This window comes from Mustela lutreola, chromosome 2, assembly GCF_030435805.1.
Source record: "Mustela lutreola isolate mMusLut2 chromosome 2, mMusLut2.pri, whole genome shotgun sequence".
Taxonomy (NCBI): Eukaryota; Metazoa; Chordata; class Mammalia; order Carnivora; family Mustelidae; genus Mustela; species Mustela lutreola.
The window spans coordinates 135226928-135246150 of record NC_081291.1 but is presented as its reverse complement, the minus strand read 5'-3'; the positions used below and the strand labels follow the sequence as shown (position 1 = coordinate 135246150).

The 19223-nt window shown below is 34.1% G+C and overlaps 1 protein-coding gene across 2 annotated transcripts in view; it reads right to left on the bottom strand.

Moving 5' to 3' along the window:
- Nucleotides 1-14362: 14362 nt before the first annotated feature.
- SI (sucrase-isomaltase) overlaps nucleotides 14363-19223 on the bottom strand; it is a 101317-nt gene continuing 96456 nt past the window's right edge. For both annotated transcript variants that reach the window (XM_059163586.1, XM_059163587.1), the window contains 3 exons: nucleotides 18395-18444; nucleotides 18019-18186; nucleotides 14363-14758 (listed from right to left, as the gene is read on the bottom strand). In XM_059163586.1, coding sequence (XP_059019569.1) covers nucleotides 14690-14758; nucleotides 18019-18186; nucleotides 18395-18444 — 287 coding nt within the window. In that variant the 3' untranslated portion in view covers nucleotides 14363-14689. The remainder of the gene's footprint in view (nucleotides 14759-18018; nucleotides 18187-18394; nucleotides 18445-19223) is intronic.

The window sequence follows — 19223 nt, the reverse complement described above, 5'->3', positions numbered from 1 at the left end:
ACAAAATATTATAAACTTAAACTTAGAGTATTAAAATGTTACAAACTTACTATTTTAAATTTCTGGAGCTCAGAGGTCTCAAATGAGCCTTACCAGCTAAAATCAACATGTCAGCAGAAGGTTCTTTCTGGAGGCGTCAGGTGAAAATAAGTTTTCTTACTTTTTTGGCCTTGCAAAAATTTAATGTATTTCTTGTTTTGAGCCCTTCTTCCATCTTCAAAGCCAAAAATGGCCTATCAACTCACTCCTTTCTGCCTCCCTTTTCTAGTTACAAGGATCCTCATGATTACATCGGGACTACTCTGATAATCCAATTTTTAACTGGAAGACTCTCTGATTTTTGTGATCTTATATGTGGGAAAATATAGCAACTTTTCCCAAAAAATAATGCTTTTGTTGTGGTAGATCTCATGATGGTAGCTGTCTGTGGCAGTGTTTTGTGGGGATTTCACTATTATAAATATAAAATGTAGCATGCAGTTTCCAAAGTTTTCATTTCATAACATAATTTCTAGCAAGGAAAATTTTGTTCCTGTTAGAGAAAAGTCTATTTTAAAAGTTAACAATATTCGAAGAGATAAAACACATTTTTGAATCCCATTTTTTTTTTTTTTTTTTTTTTTTTTTTTTTTTTATAAACATATATTTTTTATATACATATATTTTTATCCCCAGGTCTGTGAATCACCAGGTTTACACACTTCACAGCACTCACCAAATCACATACCCTCCCCAATGTCCATAATCCCACCCCCTTCTCCCCAACCCCCTCCCCCCGGCAACCCTCAGTTTGTTTTGTGAGATTAAGAGTCACTTATGGTTTGTCTCCCTCCCAATCCCATTTTAAACCAATTTACACCTATTAGGATGTGTTGCACTGAAAAAGCAAGCATCCATATTTTCAGTGTGTCAAATGCAAATATTTCCTGTATTTTGATGTTTCAGGGGTAAGAATGCTCCTCAGGTCAACTAAATTTTACCTTATACGTGACTAGTTAAATGTAGAAACCCATCAGTGTCAAGGTAAATAATACTGATTCCTGTTTCCTTATAAGATACATAATTTAAAATAGAAACGGGGAAATGGAGTGCCCCAGAAATGCCAATGTAAAATAATCAGTCTGTTAGAAGAAACACTTTATTTTCCTGATTCATGCAAGTACATATGAGGGCATCATCATATCAGAATGTTTAGTAACCGAACAACTGAGATTCTAATCCCTGTTCTGTCACCTTTTTTCTGCCTGACCTTGTCAGTCAATGTCCTCATTTTAAAAATAGAGGTAAGGGGCGCCTGGGTGGCTCAATGGGTTAAAGTCTTTGTCTTCGGCTCAGGTCATGATCTCAGGGTCCTGGGATCGAGGACCACATCAGGCTCTCTGCTCGCCAGGGAGCCTGCTTCCTCCTCACTCTCTGCCTGCCTCTCTGCCTACTTGTAATCTCTGTCTGTCAAATCAATAATAAAATAAAATCTTTTTAAAAAATAAATAAATAAAAATAGAGGTAAAAATACAAACTTTGAGTGTTGTCAGGGAGTTGAATAAGATCAGCTAATTCTTCCAAAACCATTTATTGAATGCCTACTCACTGACAGGCAACCATCCACGAGTAAGGGATAAGGCAATGAGCAAATAAGAAAGCCGTGCTCTCTAAGAGCTCTCATTCTGGGGTAAGGGAGGCCAGGTAATACATGGATACATATAATGTATAAAATATATAGTGTGTTTTATGGCAATAAGAGCTGAATATGAACCATGGGAGAGGGATACAGAGTGCAGAGGTATGGTGCAAACTCACCGAAAGTCTGATGCTTGCTTGTCAAAGACCTGAAGGATGTGAGGAAGCTAGATGTGCTATTACCTGGAGAACAAGTTATGTCCAAAGGGAAGAGTATGTTAAAATGTCTCAAGAGGGAAGAAGCATGGAATTTCTAGGAACACAAAGAAGGTGAGTATAATTGGAGCAGGGAGAGTGAAGGAGAGCTTGACACATGTAAGTGTGGAGAACTAAACTGATACCAAATCAGAAAGATTCCTGGCTGTTGTCTTTATTACTACCCTAAGAGTAAAGGGAAGGTAATGATAGGTGGTGATAATGATAGCATGGTGGTAATATAACTGCATTTGTGTTTTTATTAAAAATCACTTTGGGGGTGCCTGGGTGGCTCAGAGGATAAAGTCTCTGCCTCCCACTCAGGTCATGATCTGAGGGTCCTGGGACTGAGCCCCCCATCTGGCTCTCTGATCAGCAGGGAGCCTGCTTCCGCCTCTCGCTCTGCCTGCTTCTTTGCCTACTTCTGATATCTCTATCTTTGTGTCAAATAAATAAAATCTTAAAAAAAAATCACTTTGACTTCTACTAAGATAATAGATAGAGGACAGGAATTGAGGAAATTGAAGAAGGCTGAATAGTTAGTGAGTTATTAGGGTGTTTCAGAAGAGCATAGACAATGGCTTATACTATAATGGGATTAAGAGAGATAAAAAGCAGGAGACAGAGTCAAGATTTGGGACCTAGAATTAGGATTTGGTGACACTTTAGAGCTTAGATATAAAAGAGAAGCCACTGTCAAAGATGACCCCCAAATTTAAATTGGCATGAACTACTGGATGAGTGCTGAGGTCTTATTCTGAAATAAGGATTAGATGAAGAGCTAGTTTGGCAGAGTGGAGTTGGGGAAGTGTGCAAACTTATGAAGTTAGTTTCGAAAAACTTGCATTTGATATGTGTGAGATGTCCAAGGAGCTGCTAGAAAAAGAAGGAGTTGAATAAATAGATGTGAAGCCACAGATAGTACCTGGCCTTAAACTGGAACAACAGACAAGCAGAGAAGTGGTATCATCAGAGATCAACCAGGCTTCAACCGGGGACAACAAAATGTGTTGAGGGAATATTGAGGAGAAGTTGGAAATCTGGGCATCTGATGACTGTGAAGGTAGAATGTGTCAAGACTCAGAGAAGTATTAGGAGGTGAAGCAAAGATCTTTGACAGGAAAAAGAAAACAGTGAGCCTTTGAGGAATTAATTTACATTTTTTGCTCTGCAGTATCACATATTGATTTTAGACACAATTTTATTTTCACACTCTCAAGATTTGCCTTACAATGACTTTATATGTTGATAATAAGTTTCACATTTTAACTAAATACACCAGAGGGAATATAAGAGTAGAAATAGTTAAATGCTATTGAATCTCATTATTTTTCAAGAAAATTATTTTTCCAAACAACTATCACCTATTATGATTGTGACTTTTTTGCGTATTATATCATATTTATGCATTTCAAGTATGAATAGTACCCAAGCACCCTATATTTTTTTAAACTTACTAATAAGAAATGAAATACCTACTGATAATAAGCAAAAAGATCACAGTGATAGTGGGACCAAAGTACAGGAATATGTGTGTTCTTTTCCACGTAACCTATTTTATTGTAGTCTCATTTTTATTTATCTATTATTTAAATTTTTTGTTAACATATAACGTATTATTTGTTTTAGGGGTACAAGTCTGTGATTCATCAGTCTTGCACAATTCACAGCACTCAACATAGCATATACCCTCCCCAATGACCATCACCTAGTCACAGCATCTCTCCTACCCTTCTCCCCTTTTTAAAGTAAAGTGTTTCACTACATACTGTTAATATTCATATCAAAAGTAAACCAATATGCAACCACATAGTAAACAAAAAGCTACATCAAAGAGCCTTAGAAAAGTTACTAAAGTGACGTTAAAGAGCATGAATAACATATATTATTGGAGGAAAAGCTTAACCAGGCATTTGGCAGGAACATAAATCAGGAATAAAATGTGAAAGCCTGAGTGACTAAGGGAATAATTAATTGAGTGAAAGATTGATAATTTCAGTTTGTACATAATATGCTGAGTTTAAAAGTGAACACACCTCTATCCAGCTAGAGAATTTGCAGAATTATTGAAATACCTAAGACTGTGAGAAGGAGCAATAAAATCAGACAAGAAGCAGAAGGAAAATTATTTTATAAAAGAACACATTTCAAAAAATTGTTCAAACTTTAATTAAGGACTTGGAACAGAAAGTACATCACTAGGAGAAAATGTAAGGAGAAAAATTTTGAGAGAAAACTGAAGATGTAATTTGGAGCATATAAAAATGAAACCATCAATAAGTAGCTATAAACCATAGTACTCAGTAACCATAAGATAATAAATGTGCTCTCAAGAGATATTACAAGAGGATTTATTTATTGATTAGCTCATCACATCAATCTCTGAAATCTGAGGTGTATATTGAAAAGCAGAACGTATGTGATCAAATAAGATAATTAATTATAATAATTAATAATATTAATTTTGAAACATACATCTATAAAAAACTGAAATGACCCAAATACAAAAGCACCTCAATCTCCTCTGCAATTTGTCCCCTGCTCAAAACACGAGTCTCCATATTTCCTACCTAGTTGAACCAAAAGAACTCCAAGGGATTGGGGCGCCTGGGTGGCTCAGTGGATTAAGCCGCTGCCTTCGGCTCAGGTCATGATCTCAGTGTCCTGGGATCGAGCCCCGCATTGGGCTCTTTGCTCAGCGGGAGCCTGCTTCTCTCTCTCTCTCTCTCTCTGCCTGACTCTCCGCCGACTTGTGATCTCTCTCTCTGTCAAATAAATAAATAAAATCTTTAAAAAAAAAAAAAAAAAGAACTCCGAGGGAAAGTCGTCAGTGCAGAGTGTCCATTTGCTCTTACATCTTTGTTGTAAGTGAAAACATGAACTTCACATAGACTAAGTTAAACATATTATGTTCCCCACGGACAGTATGATACAGATTAGTTTGCCCCTCCTTATTCTTGGATTTCTTCTCACCTAGCATGACTTTCTGAAATCTATGCAAGCAAACAAAAAACATTGTCTCATTTTTTACTTATTAAAAATTCCATCTACTTTTTCATAATCTATCAATTTCCTAACTGCTATTTCTATTTATGTCACATGAAGACTAGCCATTTGAGTGTCCCAGTAATCAGAGGAAAATGCATTAGATATGACTTAATTTCATGTTGTGTATGAAGGAGGAAACAGAAATGTGCACAATATTTACACAGCTCAGACTTAATTTCCACATGGTTGTCTCTTTTACTTTGTGTGTGTGTATCATTCTCATGTTTTCAACTTCAAATTACTTAGGAAGATTACGAATAGATAATTAGAATACAAATTATCTTGCATATATATATATATATATATATATATATATATAATTTAATATATATAATGCCTATATAATTTCTCCTAAATAAAAATCCCAGTAAAAGGAATACTAAGAGGCAATGAAGATTTTCAATGCCAGCAATGAGGCAAACAACAGAAAGGAGGAGCTGTACGAAAGAATATAAAACTCACAATTCTGGTAGCTTACCACCTCCATGGAATTTGTCACCCCTCCATGGAAAAACTGTATTCCTTCATCTCCTTAAATCTGGTCTGTGAGCAACTGAATTATAAGTCATCCTCAGGAAGAACAATGAGACACCACAGGTAAGTGAAGGTGTCATCTTGGACTTCCAGTCAATCAAACCTTCAAATGACTCATGTTCCAACCTATATCTGGGCACCACCATGAGATACTATTTTTTTTTTTAATCATGAGATGTTGGGGTGATGAACAAACCAATGGACAACACCATGTTTTCCTTTGGGACTGAAACCAAGTAATATAGAGAGAAGTTGGAACATGCAAGTCATGAGTAAAAAGAGGAAAATGAGAATTGGTAAGGTTAACCGAGGCTATACCATGTATTGGTATAGAGTGTGGTATCTAGAGTCAGATGGATTTTATCTCCAATACTTGTATATATATGACATTGGGCAAGTTATTTAACTTTCTGTTCCTTGCTTTCCTCATTTATAAAATAAGGATGATGATATTGCATACCTATTAATTATTAATGGAGAAAAATTAGGATTTATGAGTATCTCATACAAAGTAAAAGTTTTAAATATTAAGATAGCCTATGATCGTACAACTATCATTGTGTAATACCAATGCCAAAACAGGGATTTTGACTTCAAAAAGTCCTTAACTTACTATGCCTAGTTTGCCCTTGGTTTGCAAAAAATCTTTCAGAATAGACATGAAAGTTAAGTTTGGGAACAATTTTTCTGAGGTGGTGATCATGGTAGGTTATAGGGTTGAGAGATTGAAAGCTACTACAAAAGAAGTATTTTAATGATATAAAGTTTGAGGTGATGAGAATCTTCATTAGGTGCCAGTTATTGCAAAGAAAGGAAGGGACAAGACTGGCAAATACTGTAGTACAGAAGGAAAATAAAACAGACAAGGCTGGAGGGGTGAGTTGGAAGAGATTGTAGACAAAAAAATGGCATCAAGGTTTTCAAATATCTGAGAAAAGAATTGTCACCCATTCAATGAAAGAAAGTTAGGAAGGGTGTTTTGGGGGAGAAATGTGGGAATATATGTTCTCTGTGTCCTGTAAACATCTTTCTGTTTTATGTTATGTGTTCAAATTTTAATTGTGTGAGTTTGAGAAAAGCAAAGTACCTACCAGTCTGACCACTTGTATAACTTAAAATATGGTGGAGGTGGGAAAAGGGTGTATAAACAAATGTGTTTCTATGTATATATAAACTATCCAGAATAGTTTATAAAAAAGCTAATACATTTCTTGGAGGGGAAATGAGTAAATAGTGCCAGGTATTTGAGAGAGAAATTTCACAAGTTATGTGCTTTTTATTTTCAAGCCATATTACTATATAAAAGTGCATTAAAAAATATGCCCCAAAGGCAGATTCAAATTTGAGTTTTGGACTGAGCAGAAAAATGTGTGGGAGATAACTGATATGATAGTTGATATCATTGAGAGAATACTGAAACTGAAAGAATGGATAAGATCATCAAGACAAAGAGTCATAGATGAGACCAGTATAAGACTATTACCTGAAAACACCAACATATTTGGAAATAATCCTTGTCCTAGATATAACAGTTCTGGTTATGTAGACTTATGGATCAAGCCTTTTTCATATGAGACAGAGACTTGTTTAAAAATAAAATACAGGGGGGCTTCTGGGTGGCTCAGTTGGGCGTCCAAATCAATTTTGGCTCAGGTCATGATCTCAGGGTTGTGAGAACTGAGCCCCATGTGGGTCTTCATGCTCACTGTGGAGTCTGCTGGAGATTCTCCTTCACCCTTTCCTTTTGCCCTTCCCCCTACTCACACTCTATCTCTAAATAAAGAAATAAATAAATAATTTTAAAAGAGAAATAAAATATAGGAACTAAATCAAAACCGTCAAGCATGTTTCTAATTATCTCATCTGTGAAGTCCTTCAATTTTTAAAGTTAACTATTGACAGATTATATATATATATATATGGTTTGTCTCCCTCCCAATCCCATCTTGTTTCATTTATTCTTCTACCCACTTAAGCCTCCATGTTGCATCACCACTTCCTCATATCAGGGAGATCATATGATAGTTGTCTTTCTCTGCTTGACTTATTTCGCTAAGCATGATACGCTCTAGTTCCATCCACGTTGTTGCAAATGGCAAGATTTCATTTCTTTTGATGGCTGCATAGTATTCCATTGTGTATATATACCACATCTTCTTGATCCATTCATCTGTTGATGGACATCTAGGTTCTTTCCATAGTTTATATATATATATATATATATATATATATATATATATATATATATATAAAGCTAAATGTAGAACTAAAATAATTTCCACAAAATTAAGTCACCTTTGGAACTAAAATTTGCCCAATCAAAAGAATATTACCAGCACCCAGAAACCACATTTATATCCTTCTGGTCACAATCCCTACAAAGGTTAGCACTATCATGGCTTCTATTACTAATTGATTGGTTTGCCTGCTTTTGTATCTTCATATACTTGGGTTTGTATTACATATTTACTTTTGTATATGGAGTTTTTAAATTTTATAGTAAAATCTACCTTTTTAAGTATGCAGTTTGCAACTTCTCAGAAATATATACCTCCATGTAACTGTCGCAAAAATAAGGATATAGAACAAATTCATTGCCCCAAATTAATTCCCTGTGTCTCTTTGAAATCAACTCTCCCCCCTCCTCATGTACCTGACAGCTCTGGTCTGTCCTCTGTCTCAGCTTTGCTTTAGCAGAATTTCAAATAAATGAATTTTAAATAATTTGAATATGTTTGAGTTCCTATACTTAATATAATGCATTAGAGTTTCTTCCATGATTTTACAAGTCTTAGTCATTGATTTCTTTTTTAATGTACACATAATTGATTTATGTATCATATAGTAGAGGCATATTTGGGTGTTTTCCAGACTTTGGCAATTATGAATAAAGTCACTGTAACATTTCCATATAGGCTTTCCTGTGCACACAAGTCTTAATTTAGCTTGGATAAATAAGTAAGAGTTTGTTCGGTCACATGATAGGTGAACACTTAACTTTTAAAAAAAACCCAAACTGCTTTCCAAAGTATCTATACCATTTTGCCTTCTCAGCACCAATGTTTAAGAGTTGTGGTTGCTCTTCATTCTTGTCTGTATTTGATGTTGTCAGTTTTAAATTTTGTTATTCTAATAAGTGTGTCAAGGTTGCATTTCCCTAATGATTAATGATGTTGGGCATCTTTACAAGTGCTTCTTTGCCATCCATATACACCCTTTGGTGAAACATTGCCGAAGTCTTTTATCCATTTTTTATTTTATTATTTTTTAAATTATTATTATTATTTTTTTTTTTTGAGAAAGATATTGAGTGGAATGGGGAGGTGCAGAGGGAGAAGGAGAGAGAGAATCCCAAGCCATCTCCATGCCCAGTGTGGAGCCAATTTCAATTTCAAATTAACGTAATACAGGAAGTGCTATGGGAACATGGAGAAAGAGAGAATTAATTTTGTTTCAAGGAGTAGAAAATCATGCCCATTAATTTGACAGTGAAGCTTAACTATAACATAACAGGAATTTGTTAAGAGAATAAGGCACAAAGTAACAGAATTCTAAGTAGTGAGAGAGGAAGAAACACAGTGAGTGTGAGAGATTAAGTTGAAATTAAACTTCTTTATAAAAAACAAGGTATTTCTTTCCAAAACAGTTAATTTCTGTCTGTTTTTTAAAAATATTTTTTATGTATTTATTTGACAGAGAGAGATCACAAGTTGGCAGAGAGGCAGGCAGAGGGAGAGGGAAGCAGGCTCCTGGCTGAGCAGAGAACCCAGTCCGAGGACCCTGAGATTATGACCTAAGCTGAAGGCAGAGGCTTAACCCATGGAGCCATCCAGGCACCCCAAAGCTTTGTCTGTTCTTTAGTAGATTTTTACATTCTTTTAAACTTTCAGTTGGAACCTTGCATATAACAGTAAGTAAGGGAATCACTGGAGAAGTATGATCAAGAAAATAAAATTATATTTGTAGTTTAGACTTTTACTATATTGTATGGTAATTGGAAAAGATTGGAGGAGATAAGGGGAGAAGCAAGAAAAGATATTTAGGAAGCTCTAAAAAATTGTTTCCAGATTAGAAACGATGGGGACTTAACAAGAATAGAGGGGAGATAATAAACTGGAGAAGGATTTGAAATATCAAATATAAGGCTTTTTTTAATATATTGGTTATTTTATTTCAGATTACTACAAAGTAAGTCTCCTTTATGTAAACACCAAATTAATCTTCTTAGCCCCTTAAATCAGATTTACAGCATTGATTTTGTGAATCACTAGGGAAAATAGTGAATGTCATATAGTTTCTACTTTATAACTTGTATGTTTTGAAACACAACCATTAGTCACTACTTAAGAACAAAAAAGATAGCCAAGATTATGCAGCAGATACCACCCACTATATGTCACACCATTAAATGTTGAAAGCTGAATTTAAACTCATCTGTTTAAAAAAAATAGATTAAAAAATAAACTCATCTGTTTGGCTCACAATTTTATGTTCCTTAGGTAGTCAAATGCATAAGTCACATAAACTGTAACTAATACGGATGAAATGAAGATAGGGTAGAAGACTTAGCCTGCTAAATCTTCCTCTTTCTGGAGAAGACTTTGCAGAAAAGCCAGTACTCTGTTGGGGGCTGCATTTCTAAATCATTCGTTAATAATTCTCTGTACTTTGCTCTGTATTTTGTATATTATCTCACTAGCAAGAACATTAAACAAATAAAGTTATTTTAAGTAGATAAATAATCATAATTTGAACATATGATATATTCTGTGAAACTGGTTTTTTTAATTTTTTTATTTTTTTATTAACATAAAATGAATTATTAGCCCCAGGGGTACACGTCTGTGAATCACCAGGTTTACACACTTCACAGCACAGTGAAACAGTTTTTAATAGCAGGATACTCATTTTGAACATTTTTTTTTTTTTTTTTTTTAGTGTCTATGATATGTGCTGGCTTTCTAATCAGTGAAGAACTGATTGTCAGTCCATGTTAAGTTTCTGTCTTCACCTGAAATTTGGTTCCAAATGCCAACATGAGGTCTTATACAGCTTTATGTATAAGAAGTACTAAGTAGATACTTGTTAACTGATTATCATAAAGCTTATAATAGTTTGTTGGGTATAGACATACCTGTCTTCTGTGCATGGTTTTTAAATCCATAGTGGATTCTTACTTGTCTTAGTTTGAAAACATTCTGTTTGGCACATGGGTACGTCTAGAAATGTAGCAGGCAAAATTTCAGATGACTTCCATACATCACTTTCTAGAGTTCACACTTTTGTGTAATTTTCTACCCTTGATAGGGACAGGGCATGTCAATTATTCTAATCAGTGGACTATGGCAAGTGGATGAGACATAATTTCCTTGATTATGGTATGTCACACAGACCCCACCTTTGCTAGCAGACTTGCTCCAGAGACTTTCCTTGCTGCACTAAGTTAAGTGGCTATGTAAAGGATGCATGCATAGTAAGGAACTGTGGGTGGTCACTGGGAAGTGAGGGTGATATCTAGAAGCTGAGTGTAGCCTGTAGCCAGCCATCACAAAAAAAAAAGAAAAAAAAAAAAGCAGGTCCTCAGTCCTGCTGGTGGAAGAAAATGAATTTTTCCAACAACCCAAGTGAGCTTGGAAGTAATTCTTTCTCAGTCTAGTCTCAGGATGAGAACATAATGCAGCCAACCTCTTGATTTCAGCTTTGTGAGACCTGAGCAAAGGAGCCAACTAAGCCAGGACCCACCTCCTGACTCTTAGAAACTATGAAATTATAAAACTGAATTCCTTTAAACTGCTAGATTTGTGATAATTTGTTACAAAGCAGTAGAATTGTGGGAAAAGTTGTTTTGATATCCTAAAGTGTCCCACAGTAAATCGGTTCCTCCTTGTCCAGACAAGAGAAAGTTAGTGTCTGTGGAGGATATTGTAAGATGAAACAGCAGTGGTACAGAACAGAAGCATAGGTGCCCTCGGGTTGTTTAGGAGAGATAAGTGTAGGCATCTCATTTTTATGTGAACAGTTACAAGTAACTTATCATTCACTCTTAAAATGTATACCTGGAAGCCTTCATACCCTCGTATATGAAATATGACATTGAGAACAATTGCTGTAGTAATAGTTACATTACACAAGCTAGTTTTATATTTAAAGCTGACATATTTTTACTGGTTTCATCACGCATTCAAAATTTCTTCTTACAAGGTGACTAAGGATCCCTAGAGAGTATCGTCACTGAGAACTCTACTAGGACAGACACTATCTCCACTTCTTTGTTAACCACAGTCAAAAGAGATGCCTTTTATATTACTGCATTTTTTTTTTCTCTAGGAGGTAGAAGGATTGGAACAGGATTACAGCAGCAATTGATTTAAAAAAAAGAAAAAATAATAACTCTTATTTGTCCTGAGAAGCAGGTGTTGGGTATTTTTGTGATTTAGAGAGTATTTTTATTGTTTCTTATCCTCAAAAATGATTATGGAGTAGTCTTGTTTTTATCTTGCTCCACTGTGGTTGGGTATCTGTGAAAACGTTTATTTTCAGTAGAAAAACATAATGGCTTATTTTTTAGAGCTCCAAACAACTCCAAGCTGACAGCAGTCAATGATTTTTTTTTTTTTTCAACAACAAGCAGCAAATACCTTGTACCACTTTGTGCACCTCTGTAAAAGTATCTCAGGGTTGGAACTCTGAGTTGAAAGGGATACACAAATTTAATTTTACTGAATACTACATGATTGCCATTCAGAAATGGCTATGCTCATTTATAATCTCATCTTTGGTGACTGGATTCCTTGGCAGCACCTGATTTTATAATTTATATTCAGTTTGTAAATTCTCCTCAATTTCTATTTCTTCCCAGTAAACTTAATTTACTTTTTTTGATGTTATTATTATTATTGTCATTATTATCGTTATGGTTGTTTTCCTTGGTCCTTGTAACCTGAGTTATGAATTGTCTTAAATATTCCATAATAACAGTATTCTAACATTTTTCTCTTCTTTAACCTTTTGACCCTCCTTTCCAATTTCTCCCATCCCCCCAGTTGTCCCCCCACCTCTGGCAACCATCAATCTGCTCACTATATCTATGAATTTTTTTCTGTGTTTGGCTTTTTTTAAGGTCCACATGCAAGAAATTATATGATATTTGTCTTTCTCTGTATGATTTATTTTATTTAGTATAATGTCCTTGAGGTCTGACCGTGTTGCCAAAAAATGGCAAATAAGATTTCATTGTTTTTTCATTGTTGACTAGTATTCCTTGGTGTGTATATATATCACAATTTCTTTATCCATTCATCCATCAATTGACACTTAAATTGTTTCCATATCCTGGCTATTGTAAATAGTGCTGCAATGAACATGGAGTATATATATATTTTTGAGTTAATATTTTTGTTTTCTTAAGATAAATAAGCAGAGGGGCACCTGGGTGGCTCAGTTGGTTAAGCGACTGCCTTCAGCTCAGGTCATGATTCTGGAGTCCCAGGATCGAGTCCCACATCAGGCTCCCTGCTCTGCAGGGAATCTGCTTCTCCAGCTGACCTCTCTTATGCTCTCTCTCATTCTCTCTCTCTCTCTCTCTCAAATAAATAAAGTCTTTAAAAAAAAGATAAGCAGTATTCCATTGTGTATATATACCACATCTTCTTGATCCATTCAAATAGAATTGCTGTGTCTTATTGTAGTTTTATTTTAAAATTTTTTGAGGAACCTCTATATTGTTTTCCATAGTGACTACACCAATTTACATTCCCAGCAATAGAGCACAAGCATCTCTTTTCTCCACAACTTCATCAACACCTATTATTTCTTGTCTTTTTTAAAATAATAGCCATCATTATATTATTGTTTCACCAGTCCTTGTATTCTGAGTTATGAGTTGTCCTAAGAATTCCATTATGATATTTTTAAAATTTTTAATTAGAAAAGAATTATATCAAGTTACAGATATTACTTAAGTAAATTATTTAAGTAAATTCGAAGAAACCTTAGAGTTAAAAAAAATGGATACTATTTTAGAACATGATTTAGAGCCTTCCAACCTACATGAATGTGCTAGAATGGTTTATTTAACCAAGTAAATAGAATAAAAGCTAATTTTTTTTTCTCCAGTACATAAAACAATGCTAAAAAAGAAATTTGGATTTCTGTTATGGACTGAATGCTTGAGTCCCTCCAAAATTCTTTGGCTGGACCTCTAATCTTTTGTATGACAGCTCTTAAAGAAGACACATTTGGGAGGTAATTAGGTCATGAGACTGAAACGCCCATAAACAGGATAAGTGCCTGTAAGAAGAGACAACATGGAGCTTGTGTCTTTTCTTTCTGCCTTTTACCATGTGAAGATACAAAGAGAAAATGGCCATCTGCAAAACCAGAAAGAGGGTCCTTACGAGACACCAAATCTGCTGGCACCTTGTTCAGGGCTTCCAAGCCTCAAGAACAATGAGAAATAAATGTTTATTGCCTAGGCTACTCAGTCTATGACAATTTGTTACAGCAATTTAAACTAGGACAATTTATTTTTGGAAAATAAAGAGAAATGTACACTTTCTATACTTATATGCGGTTTATTTTCTGTTGGTTTTTTTTTTTTTTAAGATTTTATTTATTTATTTGACAGAGAGAAATCACAAGTAGATGGAGAGGCAGGCAGAGAGAGAGAGGGAAGCAGGCTCTCTGCTGAGCAGAGAGCCCAATGCGGGACTCGATCCCAGGACTCTGAGATCATGACCTGAGCCGAAGGCAGCGGCTTAACTCACTGAGCCACCCAGGCGCCCCTATTTTCTGTTTTTTTTAATTAAATGTACATACTAAGAAGTAATTAAATCTGATCAGAAGTATTGCTATATGCCTTAAATTTACTAAACTTGGAAGAAAATACTGTATACAATTACACAAAAGATTCATTTTAAAAAAACACCTGTTTTAATTATCTCTTAGTTACACATGTATATATTTAGTAACTGGTTTGCAGTTTTGGCTGATACTTAGCAAAGTAACTAGAATGCTTTAAATCCTAATAAATATGTTAAAAATTAGATCCAGAACACATTATCATAATAAAATTAGTATTAGTATTATTGTACACTGTGGGGTAAGTTTAGATAGATGTTATGAAGTTCATATTTTATACAATATAAGAAACCAACAAAAAGGGAAAATTGTAAGTACAGAGAAGTTTAAATCCAGGTGTTAATATCCCTTTGACAACTGGAATTGATGATAATCTTCATGACCAGCTGATTTGTATTGGTTGATCTAGAGTAACATCATTCACTGTCAGATTAATATTTAGTATCTGAAAAGAAAGCAAAATGGTAATTATTGTTTAATCAGAGTAAGATTTTTTTTGTTTTTTTAACAAAGACTATTTCCATGTATAAATTTTCTCTAATAGAAGTTTCGTTTCTCTTTTTTTGATGAGTTTTTATTTTAGAATGTTCACAACTATTTCAGTAATAATCTCACCCAACCCACTCGTAATACAGATAAAAATAAATCCCAGAGAGGTAGAGTGGTTGTTAAAAGACTGTGAAAAACTAAAACTATTTCCTAATTATCTTGATTTCTATTGTTGTATTCTTTCTCCCTATTCTTAAACATGGAATTATTTATAATTCTATTACATAAATCTCTATGCTTCCAGCCCTCAAATATGAGGACATATTTATACACAAAAATTAGACTGGAAATATGCTTTCTTTTGTGTCAATCCCAAAATGCTTTAGGATGCACAATAATTTCAGTTCTGTTGTGTTACTTTCTTTCACTGGACAGAATCTCAATTAGACTATGTAGGGACTAATTATGGAGGTTACTGAGTAGCTCTAGCCAATCATCTGTAACATTTTTATGATATGATGATTTCATTAGACCTTACCACTGCTTTTTCGCCAACACATCACATGATTTTTCTGTCTTAGCTCAGAAAATTTAGATTCAATCATCAAATATGCAAGAGAAGAGGAAGACAATCCACATTCCTTTACTGCTTACTGAAAACCAGGTACTCTCCTAGTGGCTTTATAAAACATATTCTTCACTAAAAAACAACATTCTAGGATTTATTTCCCACACTGTATAGTAGAAGAGTTTAAAAGGTAAAATTAAATAATTTTTAAAAATGTATATTTGCCAAATTTGAAACTGATCCATCTTAACCAAAACCTAACCTAGTTTTTTTAATACATCAAAAGTGAAAAGGAACAAGTACATCAGATAGCTTTTAATAACTGTACAAGAGGCAACAAAACCTAACTGTTGCCAGGAAAATGTTTTAAAACTGTATTGATAGAGAGGGGCCTGGTGGCTCATTCAGCTAAGTGTCTGGCTTCCATTCAGGTCATGATCTGGGGGTCCTGGGATTGAGGTCACCATCGGGGGGTCCCTGCTCAGTGGGGAGTCTTCTTGTCCCTCTCCCCACTCCCCCTCCTCCTGTTCATGCTCTGCTTCTATCAAATAAGTAAATACAATCTTTTCAAAAAATAAAATAAAATGGGGTGCCTGGATGGCTCAGTGGGTTAAAGCCTCTACCTTCAGCTCAGGTCATGATCCCAGGGTCCTGGGATTGAGCCCCACATCTCTCTGCCCACATCTCTCTGCTCAGGGGAGCCTACTTCCCTCTCTCTCTCTCTGCCTGCCTCTCTACCTACTTGTGATCTCTGTCTGTCAAATAAATAAATAAAATCTTTTAAAAATTGCATTAATAAAGTAATTAAATCAAGATTTGCATATAATTCCCACACTGATGGAGAAGGCCAACAGAATAAAGAAAGAAACTGACCACTCTCTACTTTTAGCACGTATCTATAAAGGTTTGAATCCCTAGGTACTCATAAGTATTTGTTTTATTAAATGAATTTAGAAGGAACTGCTCAATTGCTGATAGTTAAAAATAATATCTACTTTTGGAATCAATGAGGTAATAAAATATTGTAAAAATTCCTTCTTAATACTTAAAAGTCTTTGTGAATATGTTTGGAAGCAGTGGAATGAACTTTCTTTATAAATTATGTGGAATGAACTTTCTTCATAAATTATGTGTTTTTATACCAAGCATCTGGTTAAAATGAACTTGAAATAATACTTGATATGTTTAAAATATCTTTTTTGACATTGTTCACCTTAGTGTTTTGGTTTATTTTTGTAGTAAAAATTATGAACTTTATTTTTGCCAATGCAGTACTAAATAAGGAGCAAGAAAATATATATGTCAAATTATCCTTTTTAATCTGATTGAACATTGGGCAGTTCAAATACACTGATTGCTAATTGTGATATTAACCATTGACTATCTATTCCTGGAGAATTAACTTTCCCTTTGAAGGACTCAGTTTCTTGGTCTGCCACATGAGACCACTGGCTTAAATCAGTGATTCCCTTACTTCGTAATTTTAGAAACCAGTGAAATTTTAAAAAGAAGAAAAATGGGGGTGAGGCACTGAGTTATTAACTTTTATTTTACCAAGGAAGGACATTAAGTATACAAAACTCTAATTCTCCAACCTTGATATAACTTAAAGAAATAAAAGAATTTTGATGCCAAAATAGTAATTAGAACATAGTTCTACATTAAAGGGGAAATAACACTTGCCTACAAAACACCAGCAACAATAGAGCAGTATTAAGTTTCAAGTGGATAGAATGATCTTCCAGGTGCTGTTTACCCCTCAGCTTTGTAAAATTCTGTGAGGACACAAGACTGTGGCCCAAGACACAACCATTATTTTTTTAAGTTGAAGTCAGTCAAATAACCGACTGTTTTTAAGTTAGGTATTGGAAGTACTTGTTGATTAACAGCTAGTAATTTTTATCCAGCTCTAACACTAACAGGTAATACACACACAAAATTTTAGTAGTAGAGCCAGAGCCTTCTACTTGGATCATTTCTAACAGTTAGCTGTTGACTAGAATATATATGTAGAACATATATAGAATATATGTTCTTTGAAATCCACCTTTTTGGGACATGGATTCCAGAATTTAGAATTGGATGGAGCTGAAGAGACTGTTCACTTGCATATTCTTATTGAATTTGAAAGAAAAGGAAGGCTTAAAATTATTTGTTCAAAATAAAAGAACTAATTACTGGTAGCAATGGAAATTTAACATAAAAATTCCAATACCTTGTTTAATGTATGAATTATATCCTTGTATACCTGTATGTCAAATTATTCAAGTGCCAATTCTATTAATTTTGCAAGGATTTCCAAACATACTTTATCCAAGGTGCATTAAATACTTAAATGTAGACATTTTATATTAAAAAAAAATTTAAGGCATTTTACCTTATAGGGATAACAGTGACTTAGAGGCTTAATGTAAATTGAATCTTGCTTTGATTACATCAGGAAAATTGTAACACAGGTGCCACTAGATTGATTCATATGACAAGTTACTATGAATGATAATATGGAGATCGATTAGGAAGTTTAAGGAAAATAAATAAATAACAGAGGTGATAGGTGACCCATAATTACGTTTCATTAGGTTTAGGAAATAGAAGACATCCATATAGATGTTTTAAAAACTCCATTATTTTTTTCTTGTATCACTTACCTCCTTGTCTAGGTTTTCACTAAATTTAACTACTTCTCTATTTCCGTTATATATAAGAATAACCTCATTAACAGCAGTCTTTCCTTTCCCCCATATGTTGATGAATCCAAGCCTCATTTCATTTTTGTTTATGTAACCATTTTTCAGTATAGTGCTTGTCAAGGTATTCTATAAAGACAAAGACAAAGAAGTAATGTAAACCCTCACTTTCAAAAGCAATTAAATCTTTTAAAGCATACATCTGTTAACCAAAACGTATTTCATAGTATAGCAAATTTTTATTCATATTTTTCAAATGAGGTATGTTATACAAAAATGTAAAATATGGAAATATAAAATATGGAACAAAACTTCAAGTATTATTTAACTGACATACCTTATTTAAATTAAATTGTGCCAAGAAATATAAGCCTTTTTCATAGGTGTCTGTAGAGAGACAAAAAGATTATATATTTATATTTCCAAAGAAGAAAAATAATAAAAACTAGAATAGTTTGGTTCTCTTTTCTAGTATAAAGTGTATCAAATACCATCAATGCATATCTAATTTTTCTCTAAGTTTATTTAACTTGTTCAAAAACTGTCCAAGGAGCACTTTAATATGAAGGATGAGTCCCCAGAGAGGATCCTAGAAGAACAGGGCAGGTTGGTGTGTGTGTATTTATTTGTTGGAGATTAATGCTAGAGTAACAGGTCTAAAATCACCTTAACATGGCTCTGGCAGGGTGAAAAAAGTATACTAATAAACAGAATTGGGTGGTGATATTGGTGGTCACTTACCAGCCATTTCAATGACTGACAATATAATAATGTTTATAAAGCAAAATGAACATGATGGAAACTTACTCTAGTGTCATTTGACAAAAAAATATTCAATTGCTGGGGATTATGAGAGATCTATTGAAATCAAACTGATAAAACATGGGGTTTATATTCATTTCTTTACCTAATTATAATTTTACCATATTTAAAATCAATTTTTAAAATAATTTGACAGCTAAAATATAAGTGCTTACTATTTGTCAACTTTTAAGTACTTTATCACACTGCTCCAAGAGGTATGTCCTTTTTATTGTTCTCATGGTTGAAGAGGAATGTGAGCTCCAGAGAAGTTAAATAAATGGCTGAAAGTGAGTCAACTAATTATTAACAAAATCTGGAATAAAGTCCAAATTTACCTGAATTCTAAGACTGTGTTTATATGT